The sequence below is a fragment of the Rousettus aegyptiacus genome, unplaced genomic scaffold, assembly GCF_014176215.1.
Source record: "Rousettus aegyptiacus isolate mRouAeg1 unplaced genomic scaffold, mRouAeg1.p scaffold_m13_p_7, whole genome shotgun sequence".
Taxonomy (NCBI): domain Eukaryota; kingdom Metazoa; phylum Chordata; class Mammalia; order Chiroptera; family Pteropodidae; genus Rousettus; species Rousettus aegyptiacus.
This window is the reverse complement of record NW_023416310.1, coordinates 75,719,305-75,740,444: the sequence shown is the minus strand read 5'-3', so window position 1 is coordinate 75,740,444 and position 21,140 is coordinate 75,719,305. Positions and strand designations below refer to the sequence as shown.

The window sequence follows — 21,140 nt, the reverse complement described above, 5'->3', positions numbered from 1 at the left end:
AAAGACATTTCTATTATTTGTGTGTGCACACATACCATTTTTCTTACGTCCAGCTGGTATTGCCCTTTTCCGGGGTTTCAAGAGCCCATTCTTATTTTTTATCTTAAATACCTTTCAAGTCTTTGACTTTGTTAAAGCTACAGTACACACACACATAAATGTTTTGCGTAATACAATGGGTTTCTAAACATTATAATTTAGTCATCATCGTGCAGAGCTTCCTCCAAAAGCCTCTACTTGGGATTCCTTATTATTAATCATTCATGACCACGTTAAATCCAACAGGAATTACTTGTTTTCTTTCATTAATACCTCCCTAGTTGATATAAAGTGCCATAAGTACCCTTGAAAACTGGGAAACTTGATGAAATACCCTCAGAATTTTATTAATGGTATAATATTTTATTTCATTGGTTTTCGAGTATTTTTAAATATCTTTTTCTTTTTTGTCTCATATTTTAGGGTTTGTCTGATCCAGGTAATTATCATGAATTTTGTCGCTTTTTAGCTCGTTTAAAGACAAATTACCAGCTGGGAGAATTAGTTATGGTGAAGGAGTATCCTGAAGTTATCAGGTTGATTGCTAATTTTACCATTACTAGCCTACAGGTAAATAGAAATATATAATGGTATTAAACTGTAGATAGTTTTAAAACAATTTCTTGGTAAGGTTTGGTGGGGAATTTTTTTTTTAAATAACTACTGCAGTGCTTTGCTAAAAATGTTCTTTGTGACATTTTTTATAACAAATTATAAAATCTAAATAGCAAATATTGAAGAATGAATCAAAAAGCCATAGTAAAATCTTTGTGAAGAAATAAAAGAAAACTTTTCTACACTGTTTTTTGGGAATTTTTTTTTATAAGTTTGGAGGAACATTTTAAAACCATATTTTCCACATAACAGCCACTCTGAAAAACCATTCATGAAATGAAGATTAGAAGAAAGTACACTAATGTTTCAATGGTGACATTCCTGGGTGGTAGAATAGTGAGAGATTGTTAATTTCTTCTTTATACTATTTCGCATTTATGAAATTTGCTATGTTAAGTGTTCATTGGTTATATAATCAGGATAAAAATTAATTTTAAAATCTATGTTTAGTAATTTTGCCTCTGTAATTCTTATCCTAAGGAAGATACGTCATTTTCAATAACATTTGCTTTATTTCTTTATAGCATTGGGAGTTTGCTCCCAACAGTGTTCATTATTTATTAACTCTGTGGCAAAGGATGGTCGCATCAGTTCCTTTTGTGAAATCAACTGAACCCCACTTACTAGACACTTACGCACCGGAAATCACGAAGGCCTTTATCACTTCTCGATTGGAATCTGTCGCCATTGTCGTGAGGTATTGAAAACTAAATCTTTCTGTTGTGTTTTCATCTTCTGCATCTCGGAATTTTTAAAAATGGAAGTAAAATTTACCTACTGTAAAATTCGCCCCTTCTAGTGTACAGTTTGATTAGTTCTGACAAGTGCATATGGTTGGTGACTATCATCCAGTCAAGGTAAAGGCTGGTTTCCTCACTTCCCAGAAGTTCTTTCGGGTCCCTTTGTAGTCAGCCCTTTCCTGCCCTCAGCCTTTGGCAGTTACCAGTTTTTTTTGTTTCCTTACAGTGTTTGCCTCTTCCATAATGTCATATAAATGACATTATATGACATTATATAGCCTTTTCGTCTGGCTTCTTTCACTTAGCAAAATGTGTTTTAGGTTCCTCTGTGTTGTATCAATAGTTCTCCTTTTTATTGTTGAATATTCCATTTTATGGACCTATCACAGTGTGTTTATCCGTTCACCTGTCAATAGACATTTGAGTTGTTTTTTATTTTTTTGTCAATTATGAATAATTATTTCTCTTGAGTAAATACCTAGTTGTGAGACTCCCGGGTTGCATGGTAAGTGCATGTTTTACTTTATAAGTAACTGCCAAACTGTTTCCAAAGTAGCTGTATTGTTTTGCATTCCTACCAGCAATGTACGAAAGATCCAGTTGCTTGCATCCTCACCAGCACTGGATATTGTCAGTTTTGTTTTTTTTTTAATTTTAGTCATTCTAAAGGTGTGTAGAGGTACCTCATTATGGTTTTAATCGACATTCCCTTAATGGCTACTAATGCAGAGTATCTTTTTATGAGCTTACATATCATTTGTATTATTCTTTGGCAAAGTGCCAGTCAAATCTGTTGCCCGTTTTTTTGTTGTTGTTGCTTTGTTTTTTAAGTTGGGTCATTTATTTTCTTATATTAAGATTTGGGAGGTCTGTATATTCTGGTCCCAAATCTTATCATAAGTGTTTTGCAAATATTTTCTCCCAGTCTATAGCTTGCCTTTTCATTTCTCAAAGTGTTTCAAAGAGAAGTAGTTTCAAAGTTTGATGAAGCCTAATTTATCCTTTATATTTTCTTTTAGAGGTTTTATACTTTTAGAATTGACATTTAGGTCAATGATTCATTTTTGTATGTGATATGAGGTTAGGCTCAACGTTCTTTTTTTTTTTTTCTTTTGCATGCGGGTGGCTAATTATCCGAACACCATTTGTAGAAAAGACTGTGCTCTCTCTGTTGAATTGCCTCTACACCATTTTCAGAAATTGACCACATACATGTGGTTCTATCTCTGGACCCTCTTCCCATTAATCTGTGTGTTTCTCCTTCTGCCAATACCCTGTCCCGATTGCTGTGGTCTTGTAAGAAGCTTCGACATCAGATAGTGGATGTCTTCCTCTGGTTTCCCCTTTCCAAAAGTACTGGCTCTTACTTCCTTCGTGTTTCCATGTAAATTCTAGAATCATCTTGTCAGTATCTACAACGAAACCCTGCTGGGATTTTGACTGGGATCACACTGAATTTGTATAAACATTGGGGGAAGAATTGTCATCTCAGCAGTATCAAGTCTTTCAGCCAATGAGCACGTTTATCTTTTAATGTAGCTCTTCTGTGATTTCTTTCATCAGTATCTTGTAGTATTCAGCATTCAGATCTTACATATGTTTAATGAGATTTAATTAGCATTTTATGTTTTCTAGTGCCTTTAGAAGAGACTTTTTTAAATTTAAATTTTCAGTTGTTCATCGCTAGTATATAGTAACACAGTTGAATTTTGTTTATTGACCTTGTGTAGTAAGACCTTGGTAAACGCACTTGTTAGCACTAGTAGCTTTTTGGTGGGGTTTTGTTTTTTGTTTTTTGTTTTTTATGTACATAATCATGTCATTTTCAAATACAGGCATTTTATTTCTTACCTTCCAATCTATTTTATTCCTTTACCCTGATGGAATTTTTCTTTAACGTAAAGTTTCCTCGTGGTGACTAAAAGTACATCGCATCCTAACGTTGTCTGCGAACTCGTTGTCACACATTTGCAGGGATCATTTAGATGACCCGCTGGATGACGCCGCCACTGTGTTTCAGCAGTTGGAGCAGCTGTGCACTGTCAGCAGGTGTGAATATGAAAAGACGTGCACTCTTCTTGTCCAGTTGTTCGACCAAAACGCACAGAATTATCAGAAGCTTCTGCATTCAGCTTCTGGGATAACCGTGGACATGGCAATTCAGGAAGGTCGGTAAATTTCCTATGCCCATTATGTGGTCTTAAGTTGAATTTTAAGTAGCTTCATTCATCACTTTAATAATTTTATGCAAATTATTTTTATATATTTCCCCTACTTCCTCACCCTCTAATAAGCCATTAATTTTTTTTAACCTTCTGGATATTTTGGTAGCTTAATGGTTAATTTTTAGTTTTCCTTTGTAAGATTCACAGGCAAAAAAATTTCTCTCCAGAATCAGTATCAAGAAAAGCTAATAATGATCTTTGGGTAGACTGTATTATCTTCTAACGACCTTTTGACTGATCCGATTGCGTTTCCTTATTTGTTATAGATGATTGCAAATTCAGAGTCCAATTTTAGCCAGTAAAAAATTACATAAGACCTCATCATGGTTTTATATTTGTGTATTAGCCTTCAGTATGGCTTTATTTTATTATTACATTTCTTTAATCTATGAATCCTATTATTTTTCTTTAATCCTTTATTGAAGGAGGATTTATTTATTTCTGTATATCCCTTTAAATCCTTCTAGGAACATAACAGGGAATGAAAATAAATAGCTTTTTCAGACTTTTTTAATAAGATGAGTTATGAGAGTGGAACTGGCTTTATACATTTCTAGTAGAAGGCACTTTAATTATAGTTCCAGAATGGTTTTTTTAAAAAAAATATTTATTTGTATATTTTATCTTGTTTTGAAAATGAGTGGTAAGAGTTGATAGTAAAACTTTCGGTGATTTCTCATCTAAACTCTTTTGTAAAAATTCTTTAAAAGATTGTCCTTTGCATTTACATAATGTCTCTTTAAAATGCCTTGTATTCATTATCTTTTTCTTTAGTTGCACAGTACTCCTGAGGAGCTAGATAGTAGAATAGTTAATTAACCTTTTCTACTCTAAATGTTCTCTTATTAGGATTTTATTATTTATAGATTAAATTGGGGAGAACTAACATTTTTTGTGACATTTAGTCTCTTTATCATTGATTACTTCTTTTAGTAGAGTTCTGAAAATTTTTAAATATCAAATATATATGAGGATATTTGTGTAGATTGAGACATAGTGGCTAGCAGTGACAAACACCATCACATAGCTTAAAGAATAGGTCGGTATATCTTTGCTGTTCCCTTTGGTCCTCTTTCCAAATTTATCTTCTTTCCTACCAGCAGAAAATACTTGTAATCTTGAATTTTGTGTTTATCGACTAAAGCCTTTTCTTCATAGTTTTACTGCATATGTGTAAATTCTGAGAATAACACATGGTTTTGCATATTCCTGAACTTCATACAAATGGAACCAAGCTGCATTTATTTTTCTGCAACGAGCTGTATTGTTTCTTTTCTTAGTAAGTCCTTGATGAGAGTCCCTGTTGATGCCATAGCTATAGTTCCTTTGTTTGCGCTACCGGCGTTCTGTTCTTTGAATATGCCACAGTTTATTTATGCATTTTCTTTTCAGTGGGTTTTCGCTTTCTCTGCTTATTTGCTCATACAGTGAGTGCTGCTGTAAAGATTGTGACGTGTACCCGTTTCATGGTCAGCATCAGTAGATTACAGAGCGGTTGTACGACTACTCTGCATCCCACTCACCCTGACTGGTTGAGGTGCTGTACCTCATGGTTATTTTACTTTTCACTCCCATGATTATTAACAAGGTTTAGCATCATTCATGTCTCTTGATTGTTAGGCGTGTCATCATCAGCGATATATACATTCATGACTTTTGTTCATTTTCCCCTCGCCATTTTGATTATCGGTCTTTCTCTTACGGATTGAGCTCTTTGTATACTTTTGACACTAATCCTTTTGTAAATACGGTCTCTTAAGTTTGTGACCTATCTTTACTTATCACTGTAATGTGTCTATTTTCTTAGTTATTTTCATATCAAACTTTATATTATTAATTCACCTAATCTTTTCGAAGAGGTAATATATTTGTATTGTCCAGAAATAAGAAAATGTGTTCAGTTCCAGTCCTATAAAGTGTCCTCTCATTCTTCACTCTAATAAGTAACGATTCTTACTAGTTTTGCATACCTTTCCAGTTTCCTATGCATATACAATTATGAATATATAGATTCTTGTCCCTCTCTTATTTACATAGACTATGGCATACCACCCTCCTGTTCTGTTTCTTGCTTTTTTTCCTTTAACAATGTATTTTATAGCTATTTTGAAATCAGTATATAGAGAATGCTTATTTTCTTTATAGATGCATAACATTTTATTTTTTTGAATGTATCATAATTTATTTAATCGTCTTCTCCACTATGTATCATAATTTATTTAATCGTCTTCTCCACTATCGAGAGTCATTTGAGTTATTTGCCATCTTCTTTTAAAACTAATGCTATACAAATTAACCTTGTACATACGTCGTGCTTTTTTGGCCATTCTTAGTATCTTTTGTGAAATGTCTGTTCGTATTCTTTGCCCATTTCTAAATTGAGTTGCTTGTCTTTTTATATGTATTCTTATTAGGATGGTAAGAGGGTTATAATTCTGTATACAATCCCCTTTTCATGTATATGTTTGCAAATATTTTCCCCCTTTCTGTGGTTTTATCTTAACTTTCTTTAAAGAGCAAAAGTTAAATTCTGATGATCTACCTTTTCAATTTTTCCTTTATGGCTTGTTCTTTTTATATTTAAGAAATGTGCAACCCAAGTTGCAAGGATGTTCTTTTATGTTTTCTTCTAGAAGTTTTATATTTTTAGCTATTATATTTAGGTCTTTGATCTACTTTGTTTAATTTTGTGACCGATATGAGGTAAAAGAAAGGTCCCCTCCCCGACCCATGCACTTATCAAGTTCTAGCACCATTCACTGAAATGACTCTTTTTTTTTTTTCTCCATTGAGTTATCGTGACACTTTTTGTCAAAAATCAATTGACCATAAAAGGCTAGGGTCTGTTACTGAACTCTATTCTGTCATTGACCTACATGTCTTTCCTCGTGGCAATTTTATACTGTCCTGGTTACCGTAGCTTTATAATTCTTGACATCAGGTCATTTAAGTCCTCTGGTCTTGTTCTCCTTTCTTAAACTCATTTTGTCTCTTCTAGGCATTTTTTGTTGTTAATTTCTGTATTAATTTTAGCATCAGCTTGTCAATTTCTTCCAAAAAACTCACTGGATTTTGATGGGGATTGCATCTCACTGTGTACGTCAGTTAGGTCATCTTCACAACGTGCGGTCTTCCAGTTCGGTGACTGGCTGTTTTGCTCCATTTACACAGGTGTTCTTTAATTTTCTGTGCAATTCTCTGTTGTTCTCAGCGCACAGGTATTAAAAAGCTTTCACTAAATTTATTCTTATATATCTTTATTCCATTGTAAATCTTAACGATTATTCTCTGCTACTCTATAAAACTAAAATCGATTTCTGTCTTTGTGTCCTATGACTTTGCTGAATTCACTTATTAATTCTAATAGCTTTTTTGTAGATACTTTAGGATTGTTTTATATGATCATGTCATCTGCAAATAAAGACCGTTTTATGTCTTCATGCCTCTTATTTCTTTTTCTTGCTTTATTTCAGTGGTAGGACCTCCATCCAATACAGTACTGAATAAAAGTGGGAAGAGTGGGTAATCTGGCCTTGTTTTAGTTTGTACAGAAAAAGCATTCAGCCTTTTACCATTGAGTATGATATTTTCTATAGTCTTTTTTTTTTTTTTTAAAGCTGTCCATAATAAATTTGAGGATGTTCTATTCCCCTAACTATTTATAATAATGGGGCATTGATTTTTTTAAAATGCTTTTTCTGTATCTATTCAAATGACCTTTTTTCCTTCATTTTAATTATAATGAATTACATTGGTTGATTTTTTTATATTAAGCCAGTTTTGCAGTCCTAGGATAAATTCTACTTGGTTATAATATACTTTTTATTTGGTCTTTTTCTCCCCTAAGTTTGGATTGGAGACTCCACATTTTTGATTTTTAGATTTTGGCATGTTTTAAACAAAAACATTTAAAGCTATAAATTTTACTTTAAGCATTGCTTTAGCTGCATCTCATAAATTTTGATTTTTAATTATTATGTAACTAAAAGTATTTTTTAATCTGTTGCTCATTTGTTAATTTATGTATTATTTATAAGTGTGCTTTTTATTTCCAAATATTTGGGGTTTTCTTAGTTGTCTTATTGTTACTGATTTCTAATTCTATCTTAGTCAATATCATTTTATATGATTTCAGTCTTTTTAAATTTATTGAGAGTAGTTTAATGACCCAGAATCCTGGTAAACATACCAGGTACACTTGAAAAGAATGTGTATGTTACCGTTGTCGGGTATAGTAGTATGTAAATAGAAATTAAGCCAAGATGGTTAATAGTGCTGTTCACATAGCTTTTGTCTTTACTATTTTGTTTTTTGTTGATTTTGTTTTGACCTGTTTCTATTATTTACAGAGAGAAGGGTGCTAAAATCTCCAAATAGGATTGTGGAATTGTTTATACTACTTTTAGTTGTTAATTTTTGCTTCATGTAGATATTTATAGTAGTTTTGTCTTTTTTATTAGTTGGCCCTTTTATCTTGAAATCTCTGCGCTGGTGCGACCGTAGCCAGTGCGGTCTTACGCTCTCTGTGTACATAGGATCACCTTCTCCATCCACTTACTTCCAATCTGTCTGTGTCTTTACATTTAATGTGTGTTTCTTATGGACAGTATTTAGTCCTTCTTTTTAAGAAATCCATTCTGACCATTTCCGTCTTTTAATTGAAGTGTTCAGTTCAGTAAATGGGGTGGAGGAGAAATACCAACTCAATGCCATTAAAACTGTTTCCTCAGAATAAGGTTTTTCATATCACACAGGTAGTTTATATTTAGGCTATAAATCATTCGAGGTCTGACTTGAGGGTTTTTTCTTCCTGTCCACCTAACATGGAAGTCAAGTCAGACGAGTGTCTGTGTTATCATTCTCTGTTTAGGCCAGGTTTTCCCCGTCCAGTTCACTTTTTCACTAAGGGTATAACTCTGTGTCCCAGCTTTATGAGATTTTTATTGGATGCCCCACCTTTGGTGTACCCAAGGCTTTGTCCTTTGGCCATCGCAGGAGAAGCTAGATTTCAGTCCCACGTGTCCCTTCAGTTAAGTATTTTTTGTAGATATGTGGTTGCCCTTTTTAGTGTTTTCTTTTTTCCCTGGTGACACAATGGCCGCCTTATGTAGTATCTTTTCAGATTTGTTGTCTATATTCATTCAGATTATATTATGTTATAATTTGGTTCATGTTTAGCCAGCTACCTATGAAATCCCATTTTCTTTTTCAGTTTATATATTAGTTTTTGCTTCTCTAGAAGTAAAGGATTAGTAGTAACTTCCACTTCAGTGTTGTCAACTAGATGTTCTGAGAGGCCTTCCAGCTGCAAAAACAGTCAGATCATGGAGAGACTTGCTAACGGATTGCCGGGCTTGAAATACGTACAGACGGTCCCGACTTCAATGGCTTAATTTACGATTTTTGACTTTATGATGGTGCTCAAGTCATATGCATTGAGTAGAAACCACACTTTGTATTTCGATTTTTGATCTTTTCTCAGGCTAGTGATACATGTACAACACTCTTTGCATTTCTGGGCAGCAGCAGTGGGACGATTTTGCCCAACTATGGACTAATGTAAGAGTTCTAGTGGGCCGGGTTAGGCTGGGATGTTCGGTTAGGTTCGGTGTATTCAGTGCATTTTTGACTTGTATTTTCAGTGGGACATAACCCCACTGAGGTTCTGAGGTTCCTTCTTCTCCTTCACTCTGCTCCTCTTCACTCCCTCCCTCTTCTGACTACTTTCTTTCTCTCTCCCTCAAAAAAATGAACTTGAACCAGAATGGGACTGGTCGGTCAGCAGCAAACAAGGGCCAAAGGCAATTTTGCTTTCCAAGGCAAATGATCAACATCAGTGATTAAATTGGTGGTAAGCTCTTAGGGCAGGGGCAAAGCAAGTGTACCAACCTGGAGATTCTTACATGAAGTTGCACCCTTAAAAGGGGTACGGTGGCTCAAATTGGTTGATCCCCTTGGTTCCAGCCAAAAAGTAAATTAAAATTTCTATGAAGAATAGCAACCATAATTTAAGGTCTTGAGAATCCTGCAGGTTAAGATTAATCAAATAAGTGTTTAGAATTTAAAAAATAACCAAGCAGTGAAACAAGATACCATAAGTTAGCCCTAACAGAAACAGTAAATTGTCCATTTGATTTAGCCCTCCCCAAGGACTTAACATATTGAAATTGGACAGGAATATAAAATAATTATATATGAAATGTTTAAAAGAATAAAAAGTTGAATCCCAGTGAGCTACCAAGAGTATGAAAAATGGCCAGGTGGATTGAAGAAGACTCAAGTAAAACTTTTATTATTGGAAAAAAAAATTTGTGATCTGAAATGTAATGAATACTACGGCCATGCCACTCTGAACTTGCCCGATCTCATCTGATCTCAGAAGCTAAGCAGGATCGGGCTTGGTTAGCACTTGGATGGGAGACCATTTCGGAATACCAGGTGCTGTAGGTGTAAAAAAATAAAATAAAATAAAATGTAATAGCTGTGTTAAACAGTAAATTAGACCTAGCTGAAGAAAGAGTTAGCAGATTGGCAGTTAGATTCAAAGAAGTTTTTCAGACTGGAGAAACAAGAAAAGTAAAAATATTAAATATTAAAGAGAAATTAAAAGATGGAATGCAAAGGCCGCATATGTCGAATGGAATCTCAGAAGGACAGAACGGAGAGTAGGGAATGGAGGCGGTGACTGACGACAGCCTTTCTGAGAACGTCAGGATCGTGGGGGACCTGAATCGGCACAGCGAGCCCAGCGTCTGCCAGTTAAAAACGAAGACAGAAAATCTCAAAAGCAGCCCGAGGAATGTGAAATAGACTGATGAGCTCGCTTCTCAACAGTTAAACTGTAACCCGGGAGATGGTAGAATATTATTCTCAAAAATTGAGCCAAGATAATAGCCATCCTGTAATTACCTATCAGCAAAACTATATTATAAGAACAGAGATGAACACAAGACATTTTCAGACAAATGAAAACAGAATGTTAACTATCAGTAGATCTTTACTGAGGTTCTTCATTAAAGTTTTGATTAAACATCCTAAAGTTTTTCAAGAAGGGACGTGATTCTCAAAGGCAGGAAGGAAGTACACGGAAATTTGATAAACATATAAATCTTAACAGATGTAGCTTGTATGTTTTTTAAATGGATTGTTCTTAACTTGTGGAATTAAAAAAATAACACAATAAACAGCCTGTAAGAGAGAGGAGTGAGGAGAATTAGACGTTAAAATTTTAAGAGTAACCACTGAAAGTGTGTCTAGCATGTGAGTTATATTCCATAACCCAATAGAGGGAAAATAATAAAGTAGGAAAACAATCAAACTAAAAAAAAAAAAAGAAAAAAGAAAAGAAAAAAAGACAAAAACCAAATTAACAGTGAAAAATGATAGGAGCATTTCATATATTTTATTAATCTAATAAACATAAATGAGTTAAATTTACAGTTAAGCCAAATTATGAAATTAAGCTGTTTTTTTAAAGCCAAATGCTCTGTATAAGAGACTTTCAAAAAATTTAAAACACGGAAAGTGGAAAATAAAGGGATTGAAAAAGAGTGTTAAGCAAATACAAACCTAAAAGAAGGCTGGGATAGGTATATCAAACAAAAAGATGTTAAGATAAAAAGCCTCATTACAACTAGAGATAAGGGTTTGTATACCAGTAAGGTAAAACCATTTCAAATATCTAGTACCTAATGAAATAGTTTCAAAACATATCAAACAAAAATTGGTATTTCTATAGGAGAAATTGACAGATCTAACCATTATAATAGCAAGTTGCAGTACATTTCTCCCGGTTGTTGATAAATCAGATAAGCAAATTGCTAAGTTTAGAGATGATTTGAACAATATGATTAGCAGACTGTATTGAATTGGTGTATATAAAATGCTAGAACCAACAATTAGAAAATATCAGTTTTTCTCTAGGACACATGGCACATTTTTAAAAATCGAACATGAACAACAAAGCTGGAGGCATCACACTTCCTGACTTCAAACTATTTTACAAAGCTATAGGAATTGATACAATATGATATTGGCATAAAAACAGACATATAGATCAATGGCACAGTATAGACAGCCCAGAATAAACCCATATGTATATGGTCAATTGATTTATGACAAAGGAGCCAATGATATACTATAGAAATAGGTCAATCTTTTCAATAAATGGTGTTGGTAAAACTGGACTGCTCTCTTATACCATGCATAACAAATAACTCAAAATGGATTAAAGACTTAAATGTAAGACCTGAAAACAGAGGGGAATATCTTTGACATTGGTCTCGATTTGACACCAAAAACAAAGGCAACAGAAGCAAAAACGAACAAGTGTGATTCCATCAAACTAAAATGTTCCTGCACAGCAAAGGAAACCAACAAAGTGAAAACGCAGCCTACCAAGTGGGAGAAGGTATTGGTAAATCATAGATCCGATAAGAGGTCAATATCCAAAAATATATACGAAGCCTTCACGCGACTCAGTAACAAACAATCCATTCAAAACATGTGATGATACTGTGTTACATATTGAATACAGGCATTCTGAATAGACATGTTTCCAAAGAAGACAGACAGATGGCCAACAGGTACGTGAAAAGGCGATCGACACCACTAATCAGCAGGGAAATGCGAATGAAAACAGTGAGATATCACCTTACACCTGTTAAACATGGCTGTTATCTAAAAGACAAGAGATTAGTGTTGACAAAGATGTGGATAAAAGGGAACTCTTGTGCACTCTCGGTAAGAATGTAAATTGGTGCAGCTACTGTGAAAAATAGTATGGAAGCTCCTCAAAAAATTAAAAATAAAACTATCATTTGATCCAGCAATTACACTTCTAGGTATTTATCCAAAGGAAATGAAAACACCAACTCAAAAAGGTATCTGCACCCTCACTTTTATTGCATCCTTATTCACTAAAGTCAAGAGACGGAAGCAACCTAAGTGTTGGCCAAATTGATAAAATGTGGTGTACACACACACACACACACACACACACACACACAGAGAGACGCACAATGGAGTATTAGCCATTAAAAGAATGGAATCTTGCCATTTGTTACAACATGGATGGACCTTGAGGGCATTATACTAAGTGAATTGAAATGTCAGAGAAAGACTAATACAATATTTTCTCACACATTTGGAACTAAACTCATAGATAACAGAAAACAGATTGGTGGTTGTCAGGGTTGGTGGGCATAGTAGGTAAAGGTGGTCAAAGGTATAAACTGCCAGTTATAAAATAAATAAGGTACAGTATGGTGACCATAGTTAATAATACTGTATTACATATTTGAAAGTTACTGAGAGAGTAGATCTTAAAAATTCTTACCACAAGAGAAAAAATTGTAACTATGTATGATGGATGTTAGCTAAACTTATTATGGTGATCATTTTGCAATATATACAAATACTGAATCATTATGTCGTATACCTGAAACTAATATTATTTGTCATTATTCTCATTTTTAAAAAATTGACCAAGTATTGATATATAAAGCAAGTCTCAACAACATATTTCAGTGACTCAATAGAGTCCCCATTTTCTTATCAATTTCCAATTAAAACTAAATTGCAGAGATAAAAAAACTCCATGCTCTTGGGAATTTTTACAAACATACGTACATTTTTACAAACATGGCACGAGATACCATGTCAGTCCCAGCAGATGGGCAAAGGTAAGAAATTTTAGAGGAAAATGTAAATCAGAAGGAATTCTTGCATACATCTGGTGGGGGCATAAAGTGTAATGAACTGGAAGTCCAGTGGAGATCAGTTTGGCAGTGTATCGTGAAGCGAAACATTCAAATACGGGCTGACTTGGCCCTTCCATCTTAGGAATGTCCTCTAGAAAATCTCTCTGCACAAGAGGACATGCGTGAGAATGTCCACAGCCCAAGAGTTCACAAAACCCAGAAGGGGAAACAGCTCAAATGCTCATCCACATGAAAATGGGTAAATGGATAGTAATATAGTCACACAATGGAATGCTGTATAACAGCACAAATGAATGAACTACAGGTATCCTTAAAGGTGAATGTCAGAAATAAAATAGCGGAAAAAAGCAATTATTAGGAAACTATGTATAGTATGAAATGATGAAGCCCCCAAAACAAGTGAGACTCTAAGTATGTTGTTTAGGGACATATACATACATGATAAAATGAAAAGAAATGTCAAGAGAATCATAAGCTCCAGATGCAGGATCATGGTTACCTCTACGGTGGGAGGTAAGGGGACAAGCTAGGGGACAGGAGTCACTAAAGCCTTGGTTCCTAACTTGGATGGGGGCATTCATAGGTGTTCGCTTTATGACACTTCATATACGTTACACATATTCATTCTTCATATGCCTAGATGTTACATTGCAATGTAAAACAATTCAGTTGTAAAATCAAAGACCTGTGCAAATGGGTATTTCCTACGAAAGGGTATATTAGCTATTCTAAGATGCATGAATGGAATAAAGTGAAAGGTAATTTATTGATGTTAGATATGTCTGTATTGAAAAAAATAAGTCAGACTTGATTTTTGATTAATATAAATTCAAGGAGTTTTTATAGTCAGATACACTATGTAGTTTTAATAAAATAACATTTGTCTATTATGTATCATAATATAATGTATGATACATAGAATAATTTTAATAATTACTTGTTTTCTTTTAGTTAAAAGATCAGCAGGAAGGAATCTGTCCTTTTTGATTTTTTTAATTAAATAAAATTGGCAACTTTGGTTAATAAAATAATATCGATTTCAGGTGTACAATTTAATAATACATCATCTGTCTATTGCATTGTGTGTTCACTATCCAAAGGCAGATCTCCTTCCATGTCCACCTTTTGGTCTACTCAAAAATGATGGTTTCATATTACGAAAAATGCCTAACGTGGCTCTAGTTTGTAACACTGTGTGTAGTAGTATTCAATTTCTTTTGTGCAGACTAAACACTTCAGTTAGTGTTGAACAAAGAAAATTATATGCTCTCGTTATGTGTGCTTTAATTTCGATGCTTAATGGCTTTTAATGTTACAAAATAAGTTTATTATTATATTATGATCTCATTTGTATTATATTGTCTTGCTCTTCTATATTTGTGGTGATATGGTCATGGTTTACGAAAACAATAATCCCTAAGAAATAGGTCATTAACAGTAGTTAACGATTACTTGTGATCTATGGTAATGACTGATTTCTTTGGGATTATTGCAGTTATAAACCATAATTACAGATTATTACAGCAATAATTATTTTGTTAAAGGAAAAAATGTTCTGTGCTTGAACAGCTGCTAAAACAAGTGCCTTGAACATTCAGAATAATGGAAAATTATAATGGAAATTTAGTGTTACTACTTTTAGTCATAAGATATTTAAAAAATTTATAGATAAGTTATCATGCATCAGATATTTATATTTCTAAATACAATTTAGATTTGGTACTTTATATGGTTCTTTAAATTTTATGTATGTAATTCTGTAACCAAAGTAACTTCTTAGCATTTATTATTTCGAATACTGTTCGTCTAAAATTTTTGAGGTTCAGGGGAAGGCTTAATGTGTATGAGAAATACCCCTCTCATTCAGTTAAATACGAAAATTATGTTTGATAGCTTAATAATAATACCTTTCTATTTCGTTGTGCATTTCTAACACTAATCCTAGTTTATTCAATTAGTAGTTATTAAGTTTTCAAGGGTTAAGAAATGCCTGTTTTTTTGTTTCTTGTGTGATATAAATCGCCGCTTTCTAAAACAAAGAGTAAATATACATTCCATATTTCTCTAAATAAACTTCCATTCAGAATTTACCATAATTTTAGAAAAAAATACTCAGAATTCATCCTGCACTGTCTTTGCATATTATTCTTTGAAAAAAAAAATTTTAATTTCAAGGTCACAGAATAAGAAATTAAAGAATAAACAAATTTAAATTTGAGAAATCCATGTAATATATTTAATATCTTTTGCCTTTTAATATTAGACAGTGAATACTCATCACACTGCCTTGAAAAATATCATTCGCCCCCTTATTTGTCTCACTGGGTTCAGTTTCTTGGGCATGGGGTCTCTCTCTCCCTTCTTGTCCTGCTCCATACGTATACGTATTCAGTTATAGCTCTGTAGCAGAACACGATACATAATAGGTACTCAGCAAATGCTTTTCCGAGTATAGTTTAGTTAGGATTTTTTTTTGTTTTCATTTTAGGGATTTTTTTGTTTGTTTTACAGACAGCATTAAGAATATATATATAATTGTAACTAGCTTTAATTGCAACAAGCCTGTTTGGTAAAGAGGAGATAACTTAAAATTTTTTAAAATATAATGTAACTTAATTTTCTTCAGCAGCTTCTAAAATAAAACTCAGAATTGACATATAAATGTTACACATTGATATGTTTCATGGTTTTTGTAGGTACGATATAGAAGGACTAAAAAGGGTAGAGTTATTTATAATCATAGAAAAAATAGCTGAGCATTTATAGCAGGCATTATTATAAGTACTTCACTTTCCGAATAGCATTTAGTGCTTGTCACAAACCTGTGAGTCAGGTAATTATTATCCTCATTTTTATAAATGAGGAAATTAAGGCCAAGAGAGATTTAGTAACTAGCATAATAAATGGTAGAGGCAGGATTTGAACCCAGGCTGTACTCTTAGCTACCCAGGCTGGTAGCTAAATTGTACAGCCTTCATTTTTTAAAATTGATCTTCCAACAGAGAAATATAGAAATTATACACATGATGAATTCTTTATCAATTTTCAAGTGGGTTTGTTTTATCAAGAGCGTATAGGTAAATAAATGTTTACATTAGTAAGTTCACTTATTTTAAATTCAACTATTTGACAAATATTCATATTCATTTTACATGTCACATATACCTGGCTTTATAGTGGGTGGTTTGGGCATCAAAAGGAGTGTGAAAAGCCTTAGACATGATCTCAGAGGCAGTTTGCAATCTCGTCTGTGGTCAGATTTTGGGGGATAGCTAGATAACAATTCAGGATTAGGAATTAAAATGTGTCAGATAAACACATAAGAGATTGTTGGATCATCATGGTCTGTCCAGCTAATTGACAACTGTGTTGAGTTTTCCCTTTTACCAATCTTGACAGGAAGTGTTATGTATCATAAAGTGTGAGAATGGACTCTTGGAAATTCGTTGTCTGTATTTGAAACTAACAAGCATATACAGCCCTCTTTTATGACTGTTCAATACCTTGTAAAAAAAAAAAAAACCACACACTTTAATTCACTTGAAAGGGGTTTCCAATACAGAAACATAATTGGTTTCAGTATTACAAAATAGCCTGCTCATCTTTGAAAAATCTGTCCCCAAGAATAGCACAAAATTTCTTTTTAGCAAGATAATCGGTATGTTGTTCATTATTCATAAAAGTCTCAAATATCTTGGAGAGTCTGATACATAGATTGATGAACCTAGAGATGTAAAATAATATGCCTTAAATAAAAACAAGTCAATATAAATACCTTCATTTCTAAAATGTCAGCGTTAGCCGCCCCAAAGTAAGATTTGTGAAAACTAGACGTTGCCATTGTTGTAAAGTAATTTAATCCTTTGCTGCTGTTGCCCATGGAATTAATTTGCTTGTCAAACATCGTTATTCACACAGTGAAAATCTTGGATTTTTAAAAATTATGCATAAAAATACAAAGAGAATAAATTAACTACCATCTATTATGTTCAAACCAGGGGCAATATTAAAAATGATCAGACTATACTATTGTGACATTGACCGTTCAGAAAAGATTCTGGTCATTGGATCATACTCGTACTTAGTAACAGCCCTGAATATAATATTACATTTGGTGTTTTTCTAATCAAATTTAATCTGAATCATAAGTCTTCTGGGTAGATATTTTTTTCTCCATTTTGCAAATAAAAACCTTAAGATGTAAAGGGGTAAGTAACTTATGTAAGATCACATAGCAAATTGGTAGAGCTGGGATTCAAACAGTTTTTATCTGGCTCTAAAATCTGTTATTTTCTCTGTTTAATACTTGGTGCCTTGGTAAAATTAAAACCCAACTCTCCACTCTCTGTCAAGAACTCTTTCACAGTAGTTTATCACTTGTTTGAAAGAACAGGTCATTTTGCTAATTTTGAAATTTTCTGAAAAATAAGCTTTGTTTCTATCAATACTTTCTCAGCATTTTTCTCATTATATGTATTAGGACGTCTCGCATGGCTGGTGTACTTGGTTGGGACAGTTGTTGGAGGAAGGCTGACATATACCAGTACAGACGAACACGATGCTATGGATGGAGAATTATCCTGTCGGTAAGTAATGGCCACACCATTCACTAAGTAAAGAAATTTAGTTATCACACTGGTATTATGCACTAAGGTATTTTGTACCTGGCCTTTGGAGGAAGGTATTTTCTTTTTATCAATGAGAAAACCAAGGCTTAGAGGTTAAGTGATTTGTAGACATCAAATCTCTAATAAATGGTATAGGCAGATATATTTTAAACATGTTTAAGTAGTGTGATGAAGATTTAGATTGCTTTTCATTTCTTAGGATCTAATAAGGCATGCAGAATTGGTGTGTATTGGGATAGTGGCAAAATTGGGGTGCCAGACATTGGTCAGAAAGCAACAGATAGTCAGTCATCCAGAACAATCTTCGTTTATGGGTTTTTCTCCTCTTGCCCATCGCTTTAGTAAGAAGCAGTGAATTATTCTCCTCATGTTTCTGTTCTAAACTGAGGAAATTACCTACATATGAATAATATTAGTGTGTTGGTTTTCCACATATTTTATTTTTTAATAACATCTTTCTTTATAACAAAATAGTACATGCTTTTGCTGAACACTTAAAAAATTCAAATGAAAGTTTATGTATTAGTTTGGAGATAACTACTACTGTCATTTTGGTAAAGACCTTGAGTCTTTTTAATTAATGCTTGAGGGTATGTGGACATTACATGTGTATTTTCCAACTTTTTTGAACAAAAATTATAATACTGTTTACAAACTAAAATGAGAATACTGATAATAATACCTAATTCATTTTGGACTATTATTAGGATTAAATTAGTTAATATTTTTAAAATCCTTAGAATATTACTTAGCAAATAGTAAGTACTATATTACTTAAAAACAAACAAACAAACAAACAAACAAAACTCGTCTTTTTTCAAAATTAAATGTTATGAATGTTTCACCTGGACATAAAATATTCTGAGCTGTACCATAATTTAAACAGACCCTTGGTTTTGGAATTTAGGTTGTTTTTCAATTTTTCCTTATAAACTTCCTTGAGGTGAATATTCTTTTAGTTATAGCTTTATGCAGACCAAAATAATTTTATTAGAATTAATTCCTAAAATCTGAATAGCTGGTTGAATTGTACATAAAGCCTTTAAATCTGTATTACCAAGTGGCCTTCTGGAAAAGTTTTACCAGTTTATTCTCTGAACTCAAAGCTGTGAAACTTTTTTTTTTTTATTTGCAGTCCAACACTAGATAACACGACTCTGCCAGTTTATAGATAACAAATGTCTCATTTTAATTTACATTTATTTGATTACAAGTGGTATCCACCATCATTCTCCGTTCCTGTTCTTGCCATTTGTATTTTTACTTTGTGATTTTAAAAACATATATAGATTGTATCATTTACCTGGTTTTCTTTTTTGACTATCTTAATTTATCTGTGAGAACTCAGTATGTATCAAAAATATTAACATTTTGCTATTCATTTAAAAAATATTTTCTCCATATTTTTAATTCGTTTGAGATATTCTTTTTACTGGCTTTACATATTTACGTATTCATATCCGTGAGTTTTGTCCTCTATATTTTCTCCAGCACTCACGCTTAGAAAGGTTGTTCCACGCTCATACAATAAAAATAGCCACCTGCATATATTTCTCTTCTATGGTTTCGCCTTTTTATATTTAATTTTTAATATAACTGGCATTCATTTTGTTTGGGGGCATTCTTAAAATGCTTTGGTTAATTTTAAACCAGGTGATCAATTTGCCTCTGTGCCAGTTTTCTATAGAACATTACATATTTAGTAAACTGGAAATTAAGTATACTTTTCGCTATGGTTAGATGTTTTAGAAGTTTTTGTCATCAAGTAGGGAATAGCCACTACTTTCTTGCAAGATATATAAGAGGAAATAAACAAAAGTGGGTGTGTATTTGCCAAGTAGAAAATACTAATTTTTTCTTTAAGCAGCAAACATATTTTAAAAAGACTTGTTTTGTGTTTTAGCCTGTATTCCCTAGAAAACAGAGCCATCGGTGAAATTTGTGGGTTAAGGCTTATTGGAAAGGTAGGGGAAAGGGTGCATTTTCAGGGAAGAAAGAATGAACGGGAAAGGAGGAGGAGAGAGAATAAGAGAAAACAAATAGTCCTCATTATTCACAGATTCCATTTTTGCAAATTCTCATACTTGCTAAAATTATTTTGTGCCCCACAATCAGTACTCGTGGTTCTACTGTGGTCATTCTTGGACGTGCATAGCGCTGAAAAATTTGAGTGACTGGATGCGCATTGTCCCGGCTGAGGTTGAGTCAATGCTCTGCCTTCTCGTTTCAGCTCTCTCACTGTAAATACGTGTCCTTTTCGCTATTTAGTGCCATAGTTTCTGCATTTTTTATACTTTTTGTCGGTAGTTTTGCTGATTAAAATGGCCCCAGCATAGTGGTGACTAGAGAGCCTGAGCTCAGGAAAGCTGTTACGTGCCTTACAGAGAAAATCCATGGTCTAGGTAAGCTCCTTTCAGGCAAGTGGTCCTGCTCTTAGCTGTGCGCTCGCTGTTAGTGGATCAGCAGTATGCGTCAAATAAGGCGGCTTTACACAGAAACGCACATAAAACAGGGTTGTGTGTTGATCAGCTGATGAAAATATTTGTGACCCTGGTTCCTCGGGAACCTAACCCTGTATTTCCTTTAGGAGCAGTGGTTCGGTATTCACTAATTCAGGCTTCACAGCAACTTCGTATAACCCAGCCACCGTGAACAATGAGAATCAGCCGGACAAGGTAGCACATTACACACCTGGCCACTCGCTCTTACAGGTGTTTTCCCAGAGACCACACAGAACCCCTGTGCCTCAGGACAGTCCATGTTGGTAGAGAGGGGATGGGGACCCAGGGCAGGCAGTTAATCTGTTTGCTTATTTCTGTCCCATTTCTTACTGGTCGAAGTCTACTCCTGGGGTGTTTAACTTTTCCATACTTAGTTCCCCTGGCCTCTGGGAAACTGCTGGGGACGCCAGAGCGTCCGCCGGCCCCGCGGTGTTGCCCGGGGGAGCTGGAGCCGTGGCCGTCCTCTCCTCCTCCCTGGCTGAGGCCGTCTCCCTGTGGGCACGGTGCGAATCTTTACTGGGGCTGCAGGGCAGGTGGTTGGTTGAGGCCAGGGATGGTGAGAGGGGATGTGTTTGAACAGGGGCCACATAGGTTCAAGGTGGGGCATATCCTGGGACTTCCATACTTTGTCTAGAAAAAAACAAACAAACATGAAACGTGCTTTAAAATA

The 21,140-nt window shown here is 34.0% G+C and overlaps 1 protein-coding gene and 1 pseudogene across 3 annotated transcripts in view; both read left to right on the top strand.

The window, feature by feature from the left end:
• Window positions 1–21,140, top strand: part of RANBP17 (RAN binding protein 17) — a 254,560-nt gene that overhangs the window by 37,403 nt on the left and 196,017 nt on the right. For all 3 annotated transcript variants that reach the window (XM_016145083.2, XM_016145082.2, XM_036225086.1), the window contains exons 10-13: window positions 463–609; window positions 1,179–1,351; window positions 3,369–3,562; window positions 17,822–17,927. In XM_016145083.2, coding sequence (XP_016000569.2) covers window positions 463–609; window positions 1,179–1,351; window positions 3,369–3,562; window positions 17,822–17,927 — 620 coding nt within the window. The remainder of the gene's footprint in view (window positions 1–462; window positions 610–1,178; window positions 1,352–3,368; window positions 3,563–17,821; window positions 17,928–21,140) is intronic.
• On the top strand, window positions 9,951–10,069 carry LOC118606248 (annotated as a pseudogene).